Source organism: Phragmites australis, chromosome 4 (assembly GCF_958298935.1).
Source record: "Phragmites australis chromosome 4, lpPhrAust1.1, whole genome shotgun sequence".
NCBI classification, from domain to species: domain Eukaryota; kingdom Viridiplantae; phylum Streptophyta; class Magnoliopsida; order Poales; family Poaceae; genus Phragmites; species Phragmites australis.
Genome location: NC_084924.1, coordinates 43,541,696 through 43,559,029, shown reverse-complemented (window position 1 = coordinate 43,559,029; position 17,334 = coordinate 43,541,696). Strand labels below are relative to the sequence as shown.

The 17,334-nt window shown below is 45.4% G+C and overlaps 4 protein-coding genes and 1 non-coding gene across 6 annotated transcripts; 2 read left to right on the top strand and 3 right to left on the bottom strand.

Annotated features, from left to right (window-relative positions):
• Positions 1–632: 632 nt before the first annotated feature.
• Positions 633–771, bottom strand: LOC133917237 (small nucleolar RNA Z247). Its single transcript, XR_009909640.1, has one exon. It is a non-coding gene; the product is annotated as a small nucleolar RNA Z247 (small nucleolar RNA).
• Positions 772–2,518: 1,747 nt separating this feature from the next.
• Positions 2,519–9,634, bottom strand: LOC133916665 (probable galacturonosyltransferase 14). Of its 2 annotated transcripts, none has more exons than XM_062360441.1 (6): positions 9,079–9,634; positions 6,550–6,608; positions 6,276–6,431; positions 5,018–5,605; positions 3,773–4,075; positions 2,519–3,396 (listed from the first exon to the last, which is right to left on the bottom strand). In XM_062360441.1, the coding sequence occupies exons 1-6, from the start codon at positions 9,374–9,376 to the stop codon at positions 3,097–3,099; spliced, it is 1,704 nt and encodes a 567-aa protein (XP_062216425.1). In that variant the 5' UTR covers positions 9,377–9,634; the 3' UTR covers positions 2,519–3,096. The 2 variants fall into 2 exon arrangements, with proteins under 2 accessions (XP_062216425.1, XP_062216426.1); XM_062360442.1 differs by lacking the exon at positions 9,079–9,634 and adding an exon at positions 8,858–9,034.
• Positions 9,635–11,201: 1,567 nt separating this feature from the next.
• LOC133914826 (uncharacterized) lies at positions 11,202–13,788 on the top strand. The gene is made up of 3 exons (XM_062357827.1): positions 11,202–12,785; positions 12,868–12,922; positions 13,765–13,788. The coding sequence occupies exons 1-3, from the start codon at positions 11,203–11,205 to the stop codon at positions 13,786–13,788; spliced, it is 1,662 nt and encodes a 553-aa protein (XP_062213811.1). The 5' UTR covers position 11,202.
• Positions 13,777–14,824, top strand: LOC133916664 (uncharacterized). The gene is made up of 2 exons (XM_062360440.1): positions 13,777–14,138; positions 14,212–14,824. Exons 1-2 carry the CDS (start codon positions 13,800–13,802, stop codon positions 14,764–14,766), a joined length of 894 nt encoding a protein of 297 aa, XP_062216424.1. The 5' UTR covers positions 13,777–13,799; the 3' UTR covers positions 14,767–14,824.
• Positions 14,825–15,199: 375 nt separating this feature from the next.
• On the bottom strand, positions 15,200–17,171 carry LOC133914825 (serine/threonine-protein phosphatase 7 long form homolog). Its single transcript, XM_062357826.1, has 5 exons — positions 17,140–17,171; positions 16,288–17,064; positions 15,966–16,209; positions 15,796–15,890; positions 15,200–15,209 (listed from the first exon to the last, which is right to left on the bottom strand). Exons 1-5 carry the CDS (start codon positions 17,169–17,171, stop codon positions 15,200–15,202), a joined length of 1,158 nt encoding a protein of 385 aa, XP_062213810.1.
• Positions 17,172–17,334: the final 163 nt, after the last annotated feature.

The following is a 17,334-nucleotide window of genomic DNA, read 5'->3' as shown; positions in this document are numbered from 1 at the left end:
TATTTGCTTCGTGTCCCGATCCTTGATAAAGAAAGAGTCAGGATGGAATTCAAAAAACACATTGTTGTCGGTTGCAAGTTTATGGACAGAAAGAAGGTGCTTGGTTATTCGAGGAACATGAAGGACATTTTGCAGTTTAAGAGGGTGAATTGAACCAGCAATAGTAGATTGACCAATATGAGAGATGTGCAAACCTGAGCCACTGGCAACCTGCACCTGATCTCCTCCTTTGTATCGATCTTTGACTGTTAGACGGTCGAGGTCACTGGTCAGGTGATCTGTGGCTCCGCTATCAGCATACCAGTTTGTATCCACGGTGTAGCCGGTGACAGCTGAATTTGCAGCTCGTTGATCCTCAGCCTGGTATGACTGATTGAATCTGTACTAGCACCAGAGAGCGTCATGACCGGGCTTGTCACAGACTTGACAAACAACTTTGGGTCGAGTAGCCGAGTTCTGGCCACGCCCGCTACCTAGACTGCGTCCTCTGCCACGTCCAGTGCCTTGTCTGCGACCACCTCCTCGGCCGTGTCCTCCTTGGCTGCTGTTGCCAGATTGACCGGCACGGCTAACATGGTTTCCTGAGAAGCTTGAATTTATCTGTAAAACTGAGTTATTATGTTCTTGACGAAGTTCATAGCTCAACAGATGTGCATAGAGTTCGCTGAGGGACATTGGCTCAGCGCGCATCATGATAGATGTGACCAGGGCGTCATAATCTGACCCTAGTCCTGTGAGGAGATAGGCAACTATCTCCTGCTCCTTCAGTGGTTCGCCGATCGACGCCATGGTGTCGGCAAGGGACTTGACCTTCTGAAAATATTCGGCCATGGACAACCCTTTCTTCTGAATGTTTGTTAGTTGGAGCCGCAATTGCATGGCTTTCGCCTGTGAGTGGCACCCGAAGATGGATTCAAGCGTTCTCCAAACTCCGAGAGCAGATGACTGAGTCATGACCTGCATCAGGATTTCTTCAGTCATGGTGGAGAAGAGGGCACCCATCACAATCTGGTCTTAATGATACCAGGTGGTGTGCACCGGATTAGGACTTGTCCATGCATCGTCGCCGGTTCCCTGAACGACCACCCTGAATGGTTCAATGGTGGTTCCGTCGATGTGACCCACAAGCTGCTGACTGCGCAGGAAGGGCATGAGTTGTGCTTTCCATACAAGGAAGTTGTCGCGATTCAGTTTGATGCTGACAAACTGATTAACAGAGGTAGCTGAGGATGAAGAAGAGCTGGAAACGGTGAACATTGCTGCGGAAGATTGGCTATGGCTCTGGTACCATGTAAAGGTCTATTTTGCGTTGAGGATCACCTCTGATCCCTTCATGTTTATATAGAACAAATTGAGTACATGGTTTGTTACAATCTTGACTTCCAAGATGATATTTGGATCACGCAGAATCCCTTCGGCAACAACATTCTGTTGCCAGAAACTTATCAGACTAACGTGTTATCTGAACAAACTTAACTGAACCCGGTTGCCGGATATTTTGGACTTGTTTAACAATGCGCACGTGCTGTAATGATGTCGAGGCAAAAGTTAAGGTCTACCATGGCGAAGTTTGAGCTACAATGCCACTAATACGGTGAGTTTGATAACGATGACATGCGACAAATACCGTTGATACTGTGTGATAGTGATGTGTTTCTTACAGTATGGTATTGATATGATCAATAAGTTATAGTGAAAACGATGTTATAATAGATAGTATTTTTTATGTTTAATTTTAGCTTCCTGTCCCGGCTTGCCTCATTCTCGTACGTGGTATTGTAACTCCTTTTTCTTTTCTTCTTGCCTCTATTTTGAATTTTGTTCAGCACTCCGGTGTCTTCTCTATTTGTAACACTCCACATTGCGGCTTTAAAAAAAAAGTTGCAAGCTCCGGGCTAACAACATAGAAGTGTGCCCTTATGAGCCCACCACACCTCTACACGGACGATGTTGGACTCACCTGTGACGCCGAAGCCACACTGAGACCTCAGAGGCTATGGCCCATAAACTGACGGTGGCCGCAGCCCATAGCGTCCGTTTGGTGTGCTGGGCTTCCGTTCCGTAGCTCCGATCCTCTCCCATTTTCACAGCCTAAACTCCATAATTCTGATTTCGAAAAATAATTGATAGTTTCTACCTCTAAGAATTTGCAAATTAATAAAACCGGATGGACGAATTTTCCATCTCCAGGCGAAGACTATCATCTCCTACGAGATAAATTCATAATTTACCTTTTGGAGCTTTTACTCTTACATATAAAGCTGAGTAGTACCTCTAAAAGAAACACTGAGAAGGATTAATAGTGACTTAAGGATTGATCATTCAGTAACTGTACAGTAATTTAGGAATGGTTAAATTTGACAAAGAGTCTAAAACATTTTTGTCGACAACAGAAGCAAACGCGTCTGAATCGTAAAGAGTCCTGACTCTTGCTAGGCTCATAACTACGGGAGTGCCATGCTTTTGTTCAGTGCATCTGGATTTCTATTTCGGTCACACAGTTCAGTACAAATACACCTGAAAGAATTATCTGCACATTTCCAATATGTGAACAATTGTAACAAGATCCTGTAGGTTACTAACAAACAATGGCATCTCTACTACAATCATCCCCAACCTACTAAATCAACCACAAAACTAACGGAACAAAATTTCAATGACTCTGTATCAAGAAGGAAAAAAATAATTAAATGGATGGAAAGCATATAGGCTCTCGCAACCTCAAGATATCTGCCTCCTTTCTTCGCCATGATCAATCAATCATTCAATCTTCTAGCCCATCTGCTGCATTATTCTGCTATTAACGATTATAGCCCAATCGCGGAGGGAGAGACTCACCAAGCTCCTTTTCGCACTATGGAAAAGAATGATGTACCCATATGACACAGATGAAAAGAATCGTGTTCCCGTATGATACAGACGAAAAATCTTGAGGTATTTGCAAGCCGGTCGATGAAGGGGATGGTCAGAGGTGTACTCAGCGGTGATTGCTTTCATCATTAACCAATATATTCCTACCCAACAGCAATCAGCCTCTCCAGCCAACAAATGAATCATGAACTATACTCCCTCGCTGTGTCCAGCATTTGTTGCAAGTCACTCCTTGTCATATTGGGTCTCCAAAATATGGCAGTTTCTAACAAAGTCGTTGGAGTAATTTACATGCTTTGCCCAAAATGGTTGCAGGTTCTTAAAAGCAATGTCTAGCCATGGCTTGCACTGGCCATTGTAATGGATCACTGCAGCCCTCCTGACACTGTCAATATCTGTCTTTTCTTGGTATCCTAAGCCAAGAAGGTGCCAAGATGGATCTATACCATGCACATGACCCCTGAATGCTATAAGCGCAGGTGGTAAAGTACCAAATTTCCAGAGAGTAAGACCAGATTTTAGATTCTGCAAAAGAGATTGAAATTGTTATGAGCACAAATAATGGCACCAACTATCATGTTTTAGGCTTAGTAGCTAAGTATGATTTTGTGTCAATTATGATTTATATTTTCCTATACCTGGAAGAATATATGTAAGCAAATGGTGAACAAAACAGAATAGCAGAAAAGGAAGGAAATCCTTTTACATTTAGACTTTCAGCTGGACTTATCCAGAAGATTGTTGAATTAAGTTTTTTTTTCAAGATTTTCAAACACTGGACACGGTACAAAATCAGCATGCAAAATACCAGAACATTTTCAATTTGGAAACATAGTCAATGAACTATGGAGCATAGAATACAGCGGGGGTTGGAGATTCTTGTGAGGGCAAAATGCATTACCTCCTTCAACCAGAAATGATATGTATCCCTGATGTTTGTCTTTCTCCAAGCTGCCAAATCAAAGATATTCATCCCATATGCCCAAGCACATTCATCTGGGTCAAGACTTCGAGCTATCACGGGGTGAGAGAAGTTGAAATATGTCCTGAAACGCTTAGACATCACCCAGCTATCTTCACCCCTGCATGTTTCCACAGCCCCATTCACCTTCCCTTCAAGATTGATCTCCCAAAGGGGAGACAAGTCACGCTGAACAACAATGTCATCATCGAGGAAGACCACCTTGTTGAGGTTTGGAAAGAGCTGGTTGAATAAATGAGAACGGATCAGGTAACGAATTTTGGACATCACAAAATGTTAGTGTTTCACAATCTTTCTTACAACTTAAGAGTTGAAACGGCACAGTTCATGCAACTCAATTATTATCAGAATTCGACAAAAAGATAATGGAAACTTAAAGAGAAGGGGGAATATAACAGTGAGGCGCATTTTAGCAGCAAGCATAAGTGCACAACCAACATGTGGTAATCAAACAGAAAAAACAGAAACACACTTGATTGTCTTCATTTTAATCACATATAGAAAGAGAATTAAACATGCATCTTAATAGTGGGATGGTTGGTGGGGTATCTATTCTGGCAGTTTCAGCATGCATCACTTAAGAATAGACCATAGATCTAGTTGGATGATAACTGTAAAGGTCATACTGACTAATTCTGCATGCTTCAGCCCATTCTAATGGTATTCTCATAAGCCCCTGATGCTGAAAAAAAAAAAGAACAAAGGCTCGAGCAGCTCTGAAAGTTACTCAGTTCAAATTAAATGCAGACGTGAATCTGTCGGATCAAAGTATATTCACCATATTGGAGTAAATTTGACTATGTCCCACTTCATTTAACAGTAAACTATCCCCTCCACTCCTCTGTTCTGTGCAAGAAAGCAGGCAGCGCAACGTTTTGCAAGCTCAGTTGATCAGCAGGAGCCTCAAAGGCAACCTAATGCCCTAGTGTAAAGATATGCAAAAAAAGCATGACCTTAAGCTTGCCATGACCAGGGAATTTAGTTGGCACATCAATACTGGAATGCTTATACTACCATCGAAAACATTTGAAATGCTACACAAAATACACCCACCTGTGAATAAGGTTACCATAGCACATTCATTTAACCATAAATTGGAACAACTGTATAGTAAGTGTAACAGATACAAAGCCAAAATATAGAACACTTCTGATGGAAAGACACCTCAGGCAAATAAACGCGGAGATGGTTTAGCAGGGATATGTATTTGGGGCTTCGAGCCTGCAGCTTTGAAGCAAGCACCCTAGGATTGTCACTTGCGCTGGAAACTGTTCCATGATCTCCATGATAGTGATTTCTGACTCCACGATGGTTTTCTATAGCCTCTAGTACTGGGACATTTTCTCTTGTCAACCAGTCAAACTGGTGAACACCTTTTACTTCAACTATTGCGGGTGATAGAGAATTAAGAGCAAACCATGAATGCATCCCTGGATATGTTTTCTTGTCAGTAATAACATGAAAGACTACTTTTGCAGGCACTGAGGAAGATCGTACAGTTGAGCTGACAACAACTGAAGCAGCAAGAATGTTATCACTGGCTAGAATATAATGTTGGAAGGAATTATCAGAAAGCAAAGGTAACAGTTCCGGTGGTGGCAACTGTTTCCGTGCATGAGCATTTGAGGAGTATTCATCAGTAAGGCGCAGAGAAAGGCAATGGATTCCTTTGGGAATAGCAGTTGCAGCATAATGTTTATACAGCTGTTCTGCCAACCTTGACCTCTTAACCTCCTTGTCCATGCTTTCCATCTGCAAGAAAAGCATGTGTTATTAAAATACATGTTAAAAACACAACACAGTGCATTAAAGCACCTTATCAGGAGTAAGAGCCATGAATAAATTATATGTTGCCAGCAGGGCCCAAGTTCAATATTGTATTAAGCTGTGTACAACAAAGCAGAAATATACAATTATACGGAGATGAATACCGCATGCTGAAAAAATGACCAATACAAAAGGTACGTTAGCTTCCATAAATGGTAAATTTATAGCAATATGCACATAATTTATACCAGAAAAGGTATAAATTTACTTACGTAATTGCCAACTACTTCTGTAACTCTACTTTTTCAACAATCATGTCTTGCACTTTTCTTTTAAAAAACAAAGCTCACATTGTTCCTTCAGAGAACATTTGAAAAGAAATTAAGTGCATCTTTAAAGTTTTACGACGAGACACTATGTCACAGACTAGGGCGGAATTCTCATGTACATGCCACTCTTGTACAAATTAACTATATGGCTATGCCCAGAAACACAAAATAGTCCATATAATATTTGGGGCTAACAAATACACATCACAAAAACCAATTCAGTTTTTCATGTTTGCTGCTTTAAAGGCGAAAGCTGATGCCAGATTACATCATTTTAAATTTGAATGCAATAGTGCGAGATCAAACAAGGAAAGTTAGTCCCATACCGTAGCTTTCAACCTAGCAGCAAATGTCCTAGCATCGTAATGGTTATCCTTCATCTCCAAAAGAAAATCCCTGAATGATTCTGGTAACTTTTTATCGGTAGGGAATTCCTCGTTGTTAACTTGATAAAAAATTCTATACAGATCTTGCACCAGCCTCTGTTCACATTGGGTAAGAATGATAAATAAATTGCGCTTCATCTTTAAGAAAAAAAAAAGTAAAACAAAAAGTCATGCTTTACTAACAAAGAAAAGTACAAGGAATCTTGTAACTTACTGTAGAATCACCCCCCTGCCTACCAAGGAAACTAGGCCCTATTCGCCTCCCCAAGCAATCTGCAAAATAAGATTACAAAGGTTACAACAACACATGATACAAGCTCTAAAATGCAAAGTTAGTTCTGTCGAAAGAAAATAGCTGACCACAGTGTTCTTAAGGCGCTAAGGCAAGGCGTGGCGACCCACCCCCCTCACAACGCCCAGGTGCTTATAAGGCGAGGTGAGGCAATGCTTTTAGCCTTACATATCCTAAGAAACAGCAAAACAGCAGCAGGGAGAAGGAGAGAAAAACAAAAAGAAAAGAGAGATAAAAGAAAAGGGGGGACGAGAAAGGAACGGGCTAGCCCAGCCCACCAACCAGCCAATAAACCCCTTCCCCTCATGTAGATATGCTAGGTCTCCCTCAGCGTTGCTCCCTCTCTTGCACAGCACCGCCGATCTCACTGTGCTGTGCTGGCTTCCAGATCAACCGCCGCTGCAGCTGACCAGAGGGACTGCTATGCCAGCCACCGGCACTGGAGCCAGCGGGAATCGGGGAGGCGACAACTGCTTGGCCTTCCTGAATCCCCCCTCTCGCTCTTCCCCTCTTCTCCCTCCCTCTCACTGGTTTTGGCAAGGCGTCGGGATGCCCAAGGCTTTGGGAGCGCATTGTCGCCTAGGCGACGCCTTAAGAACACTAGCTGACCTAACCAAAAGCATACATTCGACAGGAGGGGATCTCGTATCAGCAACTTACAGAAAATGACATGCCTATACCCCAACTAGATATCTTATGACAATACCAAATTTTACACACAGAAATTGAGAACGATTCACCAACATTCCATGTACCCTTGGAGCCTATTTGGGGTGCGTTTGGTAGGGATCCAAATTCTCCTAAAAGCATTTTGGTTCCATATTCTTCTTAGAAACATTTCTCTGGTTAATCAGAATCACCTCTGGAAAACGTTTGCATGGTTGTCTGGATTCAGTGAGGATGGTGGTGCAATTGACCATTTTGCCCTTTGCTAATATGCTACTTTTTAGTTTTTATTTGACTTTTCTTTTAACACAAATAATATTTATTTGACTTTTTTTCTTAACACAAACAATATCTCTCTCCCTTACCGCTCTCCTTATCTCTCTCTCCCTTATACAACCGGTTGCTCTCTCTCTCTCTCCTTATCCATTCAACAGAGCGGCATGGCGGGCGGGTGGCACGGAGGGCACTATGGCCGAGAAGCGTGGCGCGGCAAGCGGCGGCCAAGCACGGTGCGGCTGGTGTCAGCTGGGCAAGCGGCGAGGGCAAGGTTGGCAAACGGGGTGGGAGAATCAACTGAAACACCTCCCACCCCGTTTCACCTAGCCGATTCGGGGAAACGTTTCTAGCTGATTCTCCCATTTGGCAAGAATCGGGGGAGAATCGGAACTGATTCGAGATGCCAAACGGGGCCTTGGTCAAGATCAAGTTGCAGCTACTATCGGGTCACATTTGTTACCATGAAGCCTGAACCATGAGTGGCAAGTACCAATCTATTTTGTTTAGGCTATAAGTAAAAAACTCCCTAGCTTATGGCAATTAAGGTACTTCCATGTTTGTTTTTTATTCTGATTATGGATTCTAGCTCCAAAAGCAAAAGCAAAAACAAACTATCACAATATAAAAGCTGAATCTCACAATCCGCAAGCCAAGTTGTACTACAAAATCTCACAGTACACAATTTGATGGGAAGGAGCTTCCACAGATTCTACGAAATGGACTGAATTCTCACAATCTAAAGCTAAAACAAACAGACCCTTAGAGTACCAAAACTGATATTCCAGTTTTTTGCACAAAATCTATGTGTGGCTCCAGTATAAAACTTCCTATAAGCCATGGTGCAGAAGCAAAGCACTTTTTTACCTACAATTAATCAGGTGTCCAGGTGCATCAAGGGCTTTGCTATATCTCTCTCACTTATATATCCTTCCCTGATGCCCCAATAATCAACGGGGAGCAAAGAATTTGGAGTCCAGTTGACCAGGTACCCAGTTTCAACATATGATCAGTATATAGGAAAGAATTGCAAGATTCAGCTCAAAACTACAACAAGAAACTCTTCCAAAGACAACACTGCAGCTGATAGCACTAAATCCAGTTCCTCAATCTAACCAAAGTGATGGCTTAAAACTACAGAATGACGATACCACATTTCAGCCAATGCTAGGAAATAATATGCCTAAGATCCACAAATTTGCTCACATGGAAACTGGATCATAAAACCAAATAGTCAACTCTCTTGATTTCAGTTCAGATCAGCACATGTAACAAATGAGATCGCTCACACCTGATAGCTTGAATCTAAGCTCATCGGCGAACAAATCACACATTCTCGGCGCGGATTCTAGACCAGAACCATCTCCACATTCCCACCGACACCGTGAAATCCTACGCCCAAGGGTGCCGAGATCCGAGCTTTGCCTCCCCAAACGCACCAAATCAACAACTCAACCCACCGCAACCGAAACCAAAAAAAAAAAAACGCGAGATCGCGCCCATCGATCTTACCGATGGAGGAGCACTTGCTTCCGCCAGCCTCGAGCGCGGGTACGGCGGCGAGGATGAAGGCGAAGGGCAGGAGGCAACCGAGCGCCACGACGGCCGGGAACGCCACCGCACGCCAGTACCACCCGGAGCCCCACCACCCTCCCCAGCCTCCCCCTCCTCCCCCGCCGCGCCGGCTCGCCCCTAGCGGCGGCGGCGGCGGGGGCGGCTGCGGCGCGACGCGCACCTTCATGGAGTCGACGACGCCATTGCTGCTGGAGATGGTGATGCTGCGCATGCTCGGCGAGATCCGCAGCTGCATCCTCCCCCGACCCCTCCCCCGCCGAAGGGAGCTCCGACTCCGGCGGCCTAGGGTTCCGGCGACGGCGGCGGTGAGGCGGTGGCATTGGGCAGAGACATGCTAATCGCACGGGTGATACTAATAAGGAAGAGAGAGAAAAAGAAAAGGAAACGAAAGGAATAGCAATGCGCGTCGCCGCGTGCGAGGAGTGCAAATACGGGGTGGCGCGGGGGGCTATCGGCGAAATTGACAGGGGATTTTGGGGGTGAGGGATTGGGGACTTTCGGCAAATTTGGAAATTTAGACAACATACGCGATCGTATTTACGAAAATAGACAACATGTCGACGTATTTGCAAATCTAGCACTCGTATTCGGTATCTCAAATACCGAAATTTGATTTTCAGAAACTGAAAATCCGAAAACACCGTATTCGGCAACTGAGGTGCCGAATACGGCACTGTGGGCTGTATTCGGCACCTCAGTTGCCGAATACACCCTGTACTCTGCTGTATTCGGCAACTGAGGTGCCGAATACAGCCCACAGTGCCGTATTCGGCACCTCAGTTGCCGAATTCAGTACATCATGTCACTTTCACGTCCTGTCGATGCTTTCGGTGTGTGCGTGCCAGCGGGATGCTGCTTTTGCGCTTAATAAAAGCCCTGACTCGCAGAAGAGAGAAAGGAGAAGAGAAGAGAGCAGCAAAGGAGAGAAGGGAGAAGAGAAGAGAGCAGCAAAGGAGAGAAGGGAGAAGAGAAGAGAGCAGCAAAGGAGAGAAGGGAGAAGAAAAGAGAGCAGCAGTGGAGAGAAGAGAGCAGCAACGGAGCAACGCTAGGAGAAGCAGCTCGAGCAGAGGGGGCAGCCGGAGAGGATCAACGCGAGCAGCAGCCGCGCTCAATTTCCTTAAGGTAAGTTTTTAGATTACGTAGTTAATTAGTAATTATAATTAGATTTTTCTTAGTTCGTTCAGAAGTATATTAATCATTTCGTCAGTATATTGTTAAATTCATTCAAGTACATTTGATTAATTATATTATTTTGGTAAATTAGAGTATTTAAATTAATGATTTAGTTGGGTTATATAATTTTTATTAGTAAGTGTGATTAGATTCTTTACTTAATATAGTAACATGAATTTACGGGATTTAATCTAGGTAATTAGTTTTATTAAAGTAATATAATTACGTAGTTAATTAGTAATTATAATTAGATTTTTCTTAGTTCATTCAGAAGTATATTAGTCATTTCGTCAGTATATTGTTAAATTCATTCAAGTACATTTGATTAATTATATTATTTTGGTAAATTAGAGTATTTAAATTAATGATTTAGTTGGGTTATATAAGTTTTATTAGTAAGTGTGATTAGATTCTTTACTTAATATAGTAACATGAATTTATGTGATTTAATCTAGGTAATTAGTTTTATTAAAGTAATATAATTAATCAATTAACTTGATTAATTAGTTTAATCACTTAGGTTTGGTAGAACCGTAGAAGATAGTGTCCAGTAGCAACAAAGATGCATATTAGTTGTATATTGCACTATTTAATTAGTATTATTTTTGTACTTATTATTTATTACATGTATATTTATTTAGGAGACACGGTATGATTTTCCATATTTATTATGGAGAACGTCCCACAGTTTTGCACGGGAGACTTGTAACAATTCAGAACTGCCAGCACATTGAGAGTTCGGTTGAGGTACCTATTGATCTAGATGGCCTGAAATCACATATTATGCGCCTTTTGCGTGTGAACCAGCAGTCACATACTGTTATCTTAGAGGGTGTACGGCCGCGGCTTGTTCCAAATAGCTCGGTCATTGTCCATACATTGTTCGAGATGAGTAGGAACAACGCATGGGCTTTGTACTCACGCAAGGCATTGGAGGAGAACTTTGATATGGCGGTGTACGTAAACATAGTGTCACGACTGGTGCAAGGTGATGCAGTGACCACTGTGGAAGGCTCAAGCCAGGAGGTGATGCATGAAGAGGATGGAGGGCATGTCGGGGAGGGCAGTTCCAGTAGAGAGGGAGGTAGAGTGGACCCTGGTGAGGTCGATGCAGGATGCATGGATAATGAAGACGGTGGTAGCGGGGATGAAGAAGCTGCTGACAATGATGACCCGGTCCCGGCGATCCAGTACTTTCGTGGTACTGGGCTCCTGGAGTGTGTCGTCGTTGAGTATAACACCTTATCTAACTGGGGATACCAGAATAGCGACATTCAGGTCGGGCAACAGTTTCGTAACAGAGGGGAGGTCATCCACTTTATTAGCAACTATGCTGTAATAACAAGAAGGGACCACAAGTGCGCCCGGTCTAACCCTACGGAGTATGAGGTCAGGTGTACGAAGCACCCGAATTGCCCTTACTTCGTACGAGCACATCAGCCGAAATATGAGAACTATTTTGTGATTAGTAGACACACCCCACATACATGCAGCGAAGAGGCTATTAGGAATGTGAGCCACGCCGTTGATGCGAGGTTCGTAGCCCAACTCCTCATCACGCTTATTGGCACAGAAATTTGTTTGTCGCCAAAATCGATTATGGGGGAGGTGCACACTAAGACTGGCATGCTTATCAATTACCACACCGCGTGGCGAGCGAAGCAGAAGGCGTTGAAGATGCTGTTTGGAAGCTTCGAAGAGTCATACAACAATGCTCCGAGACTGCTGCAGAAGATTGCCATGACGAATCCAGGGACTCAATGGGCCATAGCGGATGAGCCGATCAGGCTAGATGATGGGTCATATAGCACCACTGACCGATACCTCATTAGGTTATTCTGGTCCTTTGGACAATGCATCGAAGCATTCAGGCATTGTAGGCCGGTTGTATGCGTGGATGCCACATTTCTAAGCGGCAAGTTCCATGGTACCCTTATGACAGCAATGGCGGCGGATGCAAATAATCAGATCATTCCTCTCGCCTTTGCAATGGTTGAGAGTGAAAACAATGATAGTTGGCTGTGGTTCCTCACCTTGGTAAGGACACGTGTCGTGGGAAATAGGGAACGAGTTTGCGTCATCTCAGACCGTAACAAGGGTCTTTTGCATGCGTTGGACGTGCTGCATGATAGCACAAACTGCTCCATTGCATGGCCTGATGTGGAGAGAAGATGGTGCATGCGACACTTGGGCGCGAACCTGTACACAAGGTACCGCAGCAAGTCGCTTGTAAAGAGATTCAAAGGGCTATGTCTTCAGAACCAGCAGGCGAAGTTCAACGAGATATGGAGAGAGTTAAATGAGACCACTCGCAAGATGATGGCAGACCAGCAAGCAGGGGAGGATCAACTGCGGGCGCAAATGGTTGGGGGCCAAACTATCGTTAGTCGTTCACGTGGTACATTTAGCCAGTGGATAGCGGGGAAGCCGGCGGAGCGTTGGGCCCTTATCCATGACACTCATGGTGCCAGGTTAGCGCATAGAATTGTAATGATCATATTGTGCCGATTCTTATGCAAATAGCCATTCTAAAATTATTGTATCCCATGTTAGGTACTCCATCATGACAACGAACATAGCGGAGGCGTTCAACAATGTCCTGAAGGGAGTATGGGGCCTCCTGTTGTGTGCCATTATTGAGCTCACATTCTACAGAACGGCGGACTACTTTCGAGACCGTGGTAATGCTGCTATGAAGTGCAGCACACGGTTTTCACCTAAGGTGGAGCAAATCATATCAAGAAGGAGGAGCAAAGCACACTTTCATCGGTCTAGGATCTACGACTTGGCCAACAATGACTTTGAGGTCATGTGCCGCCGTAGGTATGCTTCAGGGTATAGCACCGGGGACACCGTGCAGCAATGTCAACTTGGACCTAACGAGGTGAAGTGCACATGCAATAAGCCAAAACTGCACCATATCCCGTGCTCCCATGTCTTAGCCGCTTGCAGGGACATAGGTGGCAATGACGGATCACAGTACGTATCACCGTACTTCACGATCGATGCATTGAGGAGCACATGGCTTCCAAAGATGCGGTCCTTTAACATCGGAACCAACTACAAATCGATCGAGGGCCCTAAGTGGGTACCTTATCCACGAGCACGACGCACAGATCCTGGAAGGCCTAGATCTACGAGGCTGCAAGGTGACATGGATGAAGCAGATGCTGTTGATGGCCTTCGCATGTGCAAACTTTGCAAACAACCTGGACATGACAGGAGGACTTGCCCGACCCGTCAGTAAACTATCAGCCCACTGTCAAACTGAACTGTCTTAGAGACTTTGTATTGTAAAATGTTATTCACCTGTTAGTTGTACTACTTATTGTGCATTATGTGGTTTGCACTGTACCCCTTTAGACAAGAAGTGACCATTGTATTGTAAATGTAATTTTATTTATTTATTTCGTGTTTCTTAAATATTCATGGATCCGTGTTTTGATGCAGAGACTGAGCGTAGGTAGTCAGTGAGCAAGAAATCTATGGCGGGATCCTCTAGTACAGGCTTTCCATGGACACCTGCAACGATCGCTATAGCACTTAATGCCTCCTTACAGGTTGTGCGCGAAGGAAACGATGATCCGTTAAAGGAGAACAACATAATCCAAGCCGTGGCGAAATTGCATGCAAGACCCATATGTTCTAGGTTAACCGCGCCACTCCAATGTGTAACCACCGAGGACCTTAGGGCCCTCTTGTATCACCGGCGTCAAATGTATCTGAGGGTCCGCGAACTGGCCGACCATCCTTCTGTGATAGGTTTCTCTAGGAGGCAAAGAACGATAGTAATGTCGCCAGACCAGTATGCATCCCATATTCAGGTATGTCATATAAACATTTGGTCACCCTACTTATCTTATTTCCATTGATTCGAACGGTCCTCTTCTGCGTCAGGCTTTCCCGGAAGACGAACAGTTGATCAACAAAGAAATCTCACACTTCTTGACGATGTGTATGCTCTTCGGCGGGGGTGTGATGCCTGGTTCGCGTAGAAGACGACGACAGTCAGCGAATCAAAGGGGTACAGAGGCGACCTCTACGAATCATTCAGATAATGACGAGGACGAAGACGATGACGATTTCATGCCCCCCATGCCTAGACGTTCGAACAGAAATACAGGAGAAAGTTCTAGGAACACTGCAAGAGGACGTTCACGCACAACATCGAGATGCCATACAACTGATAGGGAAATAGGACGTGGTACCACCTCGGAGAAACCTCAAGATGATGACGACGACGACGATTTCATGCCACAACGACCCCGCCCTCCGAGGCTTCCATCTCCGGAGGACACCGATGACCCTGAAAATGATGATGGATTTGCTCGTACTCATTTTTACAACTTCCCAGAACCACCTCGGAGACGACAACCATCTTACCCGGATAGCTTTGACCATCGCACCTGGAATTCTTACGCTAATTTGCGTCGCCACTTTCCTTCGCCCTAAGCATCTATTGTAACCCTATATATTTTATTCCCTTAAGGCATGATATTATGTTCTTTAGGCGTATCGTACATGATAATGTTTGTTGTTGTTCGCTCTTTATGTGTAACCTCTGTACCGGGTTCTATGCTACTTATGCTTTACAACTACTATTGTTTCCTCTGTACTGAGAATTTCTTAAATTAACAATACAGTGAATAAGACATAATAGGGATGACCTCGATATTAAAATCAATAATACATGTGTCATGACAAATTGTCCTGGCTACTCAACGGCGACGATGCCTCACACAATCTCCAGGCGTGTAAGCGTCTGGCGGGTGTGTGGCTCTCATCCCAGCAGCCTGCGCAGGCCCCTGCCTTGCGTGCCCTTGGTCGTCTTCATCATCATCTGCCTGCCCTATGGGAACCCCACCGAACGTGTATCCCGCCCCGCTTACTCGGCTCTGCATGTACCATGCCGAAGGATCCTCGTGCGGAAGTGTGGACGGCCCTAGAACGTGCTCCGATGGAGTCCAGTGTGCCGAAGGCTCGCCATGCTGGTACCAATGTGAACTTCCAGGTTCATTGAGATCATGGGAGGACTGTCCGCCGAGTAGATCAGTGAAGGTGGCGGTCGCATGCATTGCAGCACCCCAGTCAAAAGCATTAGGGTCGCTCCAGCAAGGGGTCTGCTGCGTGTAGTCAACGACGTCCTCCTGATGAGTAGATGCTGCAGCCGGAGGTGTCATCGTAGCCGGAGGTGCTAGTGAACCCAGCGTAACCTGCTCGGGCGCAGGAGGCTGCGTGCACTCCTCGGCCTCAGCACCGGAACATGAGACATGACGCGTCGAAGCTGAAGATGTATGTCGTGATTCTGACCGGACGGGTTCCTCACGAGCACTGGATGACCGCCTGCTGTGGGAGGACCGCCTGCTGTGGGAGGCACGAGACGGGTCCATGGCATGTTGGTCGTACCCCCTCCATTGCGGGGCACACCCACCTAGACCACGTATAGCGTTTAGGAAGCGGGATCCTCTTGTCCTCATGTACTCCCGGAGAAGGGTACGATCCCTCTGCGATGATGACCTGCTTGGTTCCCCAAAAGGTTGATCCGCTTGCGTATGCATCTCATACGCCTCTTCAGTCTGTATAAGATGAGGGACATGTCAGTAATACACAGATTTTCCAAAGAAAACCAATATAAGTAACGCATCACTTACCACAACATGAAGTAGGCGGGCACGATCCTCGGGGAAGGGTCTGGGGCCCGGCTGTACAGGTCCGCTGAGTAAGGTGGCACGCGTGCGCGGACGGTACCAAGCAAGGTAGTCCCAGTACGTGGCCTCGTCGTATTGTCCAGCAGTAATGATGACATCCACCGCAGCTGATTCTGTCCACCTCCGTATGTACTCGGCATTCTTGGATGCCCAGTCCTGCGTGCCTCCGCCCCCCTTTGAGCTCCACCTGTACGTGACATAAACAGTTATAATTTGTTAACATGGATAACCAATGTACTAAGGCAACATACAATAACACACTTACTCGTGCGCCCGTCCGGCGTCTCGTGGTGCTGGAACAGGCACCACCTGTCGGTACCCGAACTGCCTCTGTACACGTTCTGGAGAATATACTTCCACGCAGTTCATGTACAACAAGAAGCATGTGGTCAACCATAAGTCTGCGTCACGGCTACAAGAGGATGCCAGGAGTCCACCATCTGCAATTTCTTTTACTCGTGCCATACGCCATGGATCCCAATCCACTAGATCAGCGCTAAGGATGTCCAGGTCACTTATCACCCTGGAGTAGTTACCATGGTCTTGCTGCTGACTCCATCTTAGCCTGGCATGAATCCACCGATACCCCATCGTTGGCCTTATGTCATCTGCAATGCCATCAGAGATGTGAACTGGGTAGTAGCACTTGAGCACCCAAGGTCTGGAAATCGGGAGGTACTCCCAACTCCATAACTGTAAGAGATGTAAGCACCCTGTAATGGTTGCCTTCCTCTTTGTTCGCTGGGTTGCATCACACAATCCTCTGTAGTTTGCAGCCAACACTGCAGATCCCCAACTGTAAGATGTAGGCTCATAAGGATGTGACGCAAGGTGGGCTGCTAACCATACAATATGTGGGACGACATAATCGCCTGCCGTGTTGCAGAACATGATGCCTCCGAGCAGGACGTATAAGTACACCTCATAGTGTTGCATAAGTGTATTCTCGTCCGCATCCAGTGGGCATGGACCGAACTGTGTCAGCCCATGAACCCAGGACATGGAGAGGCCAGCATCCTTCCCGTCGTATTGCACACCAAACCTATAAGATGCAGATGGTCAATGACGCTTTAATAGCACTGTAATATTTTAAATGCATTACATAACAAATAATTACCTATCTGCAACATAACCCTTCCACTGCAACATATGTGTCTCAGGACGCCAGCGGTCGACGAGACCTGTGAGCAGTGCCTCATCAATTGCCGGGAGAGGTGTCCTACCACCGACCTCCATGGGAGCTCCGGCCATCATGAGAGAGAAAGGTAGTAGTCCCGCCCGTGCGAGTGGCTCGTGGAATCGAGGGTTCAAC

What these genes read in the sequence shown, in the direction of transcription:
- LOC133916665 (XM_062360441.1), bottom strand. Translation starts at nt 9,376, where the DNA reads ATGCAGCTGCGGATCTCGCCGAGCATGCGCAGCATCACCATCTCCAGC. An exon ending in GGCAGGGGGGTGATTCTACA is followed by an intron (nt 6,432 to 6,549) that starts GTAAGTTACAAG and finishes CAATGTGAACAG; the next exon opens with AGGCTGGTGCAAGATCTGTA. An exon ending in TCCGCGTTTATTTGCCTGAG is followed by an intron (nt 4,076 to 5,017) that starts GTGTCTTTCCAT and finishes TTATTCAACCAG; the next exon opens with CTCTTTCCAAACCTCAACAA.
- LOC133914826 (XM_062357827.1), top strand. Translation starts at nt 11,203, where the DNA reads ATGAGTAGGAACAACGCATGGGCTTTGTACTCACGCAAGGCATTGGAG. An exon ending in CATGACACTCATGGTGCCAG is followed by an intron (nt 12,786 to 12,867) that starts GTTAGCGCATAG and finishes ATCCCATGTTAG; the next exon opens with GTACTCCATCATGACAACGA. An exon ending in TCAACAATGTCCTGAAGGGA is followed by an intron (nt 12,923 to 13,764) that starts GTATGGGGCCTC and finishes GTTTTGATGCAG; the next exon opens with AGACTGAGCGTAGGTAGTCA.
- LOC133916664 (XM_062360440.1), top strand. Translation starts at nt 13,800, where the DNA reads ATGGCGGGATCCTCTAGTACAGGCTTTCCATGGACACCTGCAACGATC. An exon ending in AGTATGCATCCCATATTCAG is followed by an intron (nt 14,139 to 14,211) that starts GTATGTCATATA and finishes CTTCTGCGTCAG; the next exon opens with GCTTTCCCGGAAGACGAACA.
- LOC133914825 (XM_062357826.1), bottom strand. Translation starts at nt 17,171, where the DNA reads ATGTTGCAGTGGAAGGGTTATGTTGCAGATAG. An exon ending in GACGCCGGACGGGCGCACGA is followed by an intron (nt 16,210 to 16,287) that starts GTAAGTGTGTTA and finishes TGTCACGTACAG; the next exon opens with GTGGAGCTCAAAGGGGGGCG. An exon ending in CCCGCCTACTTCATGTTGTG is followed by an intron (nt 15,891 to 15,965) that starts GTAAGTGATGCG and finishes CATCTTATACAG; the next exon opens with ACTGAAGAGGCGTATGAGAT.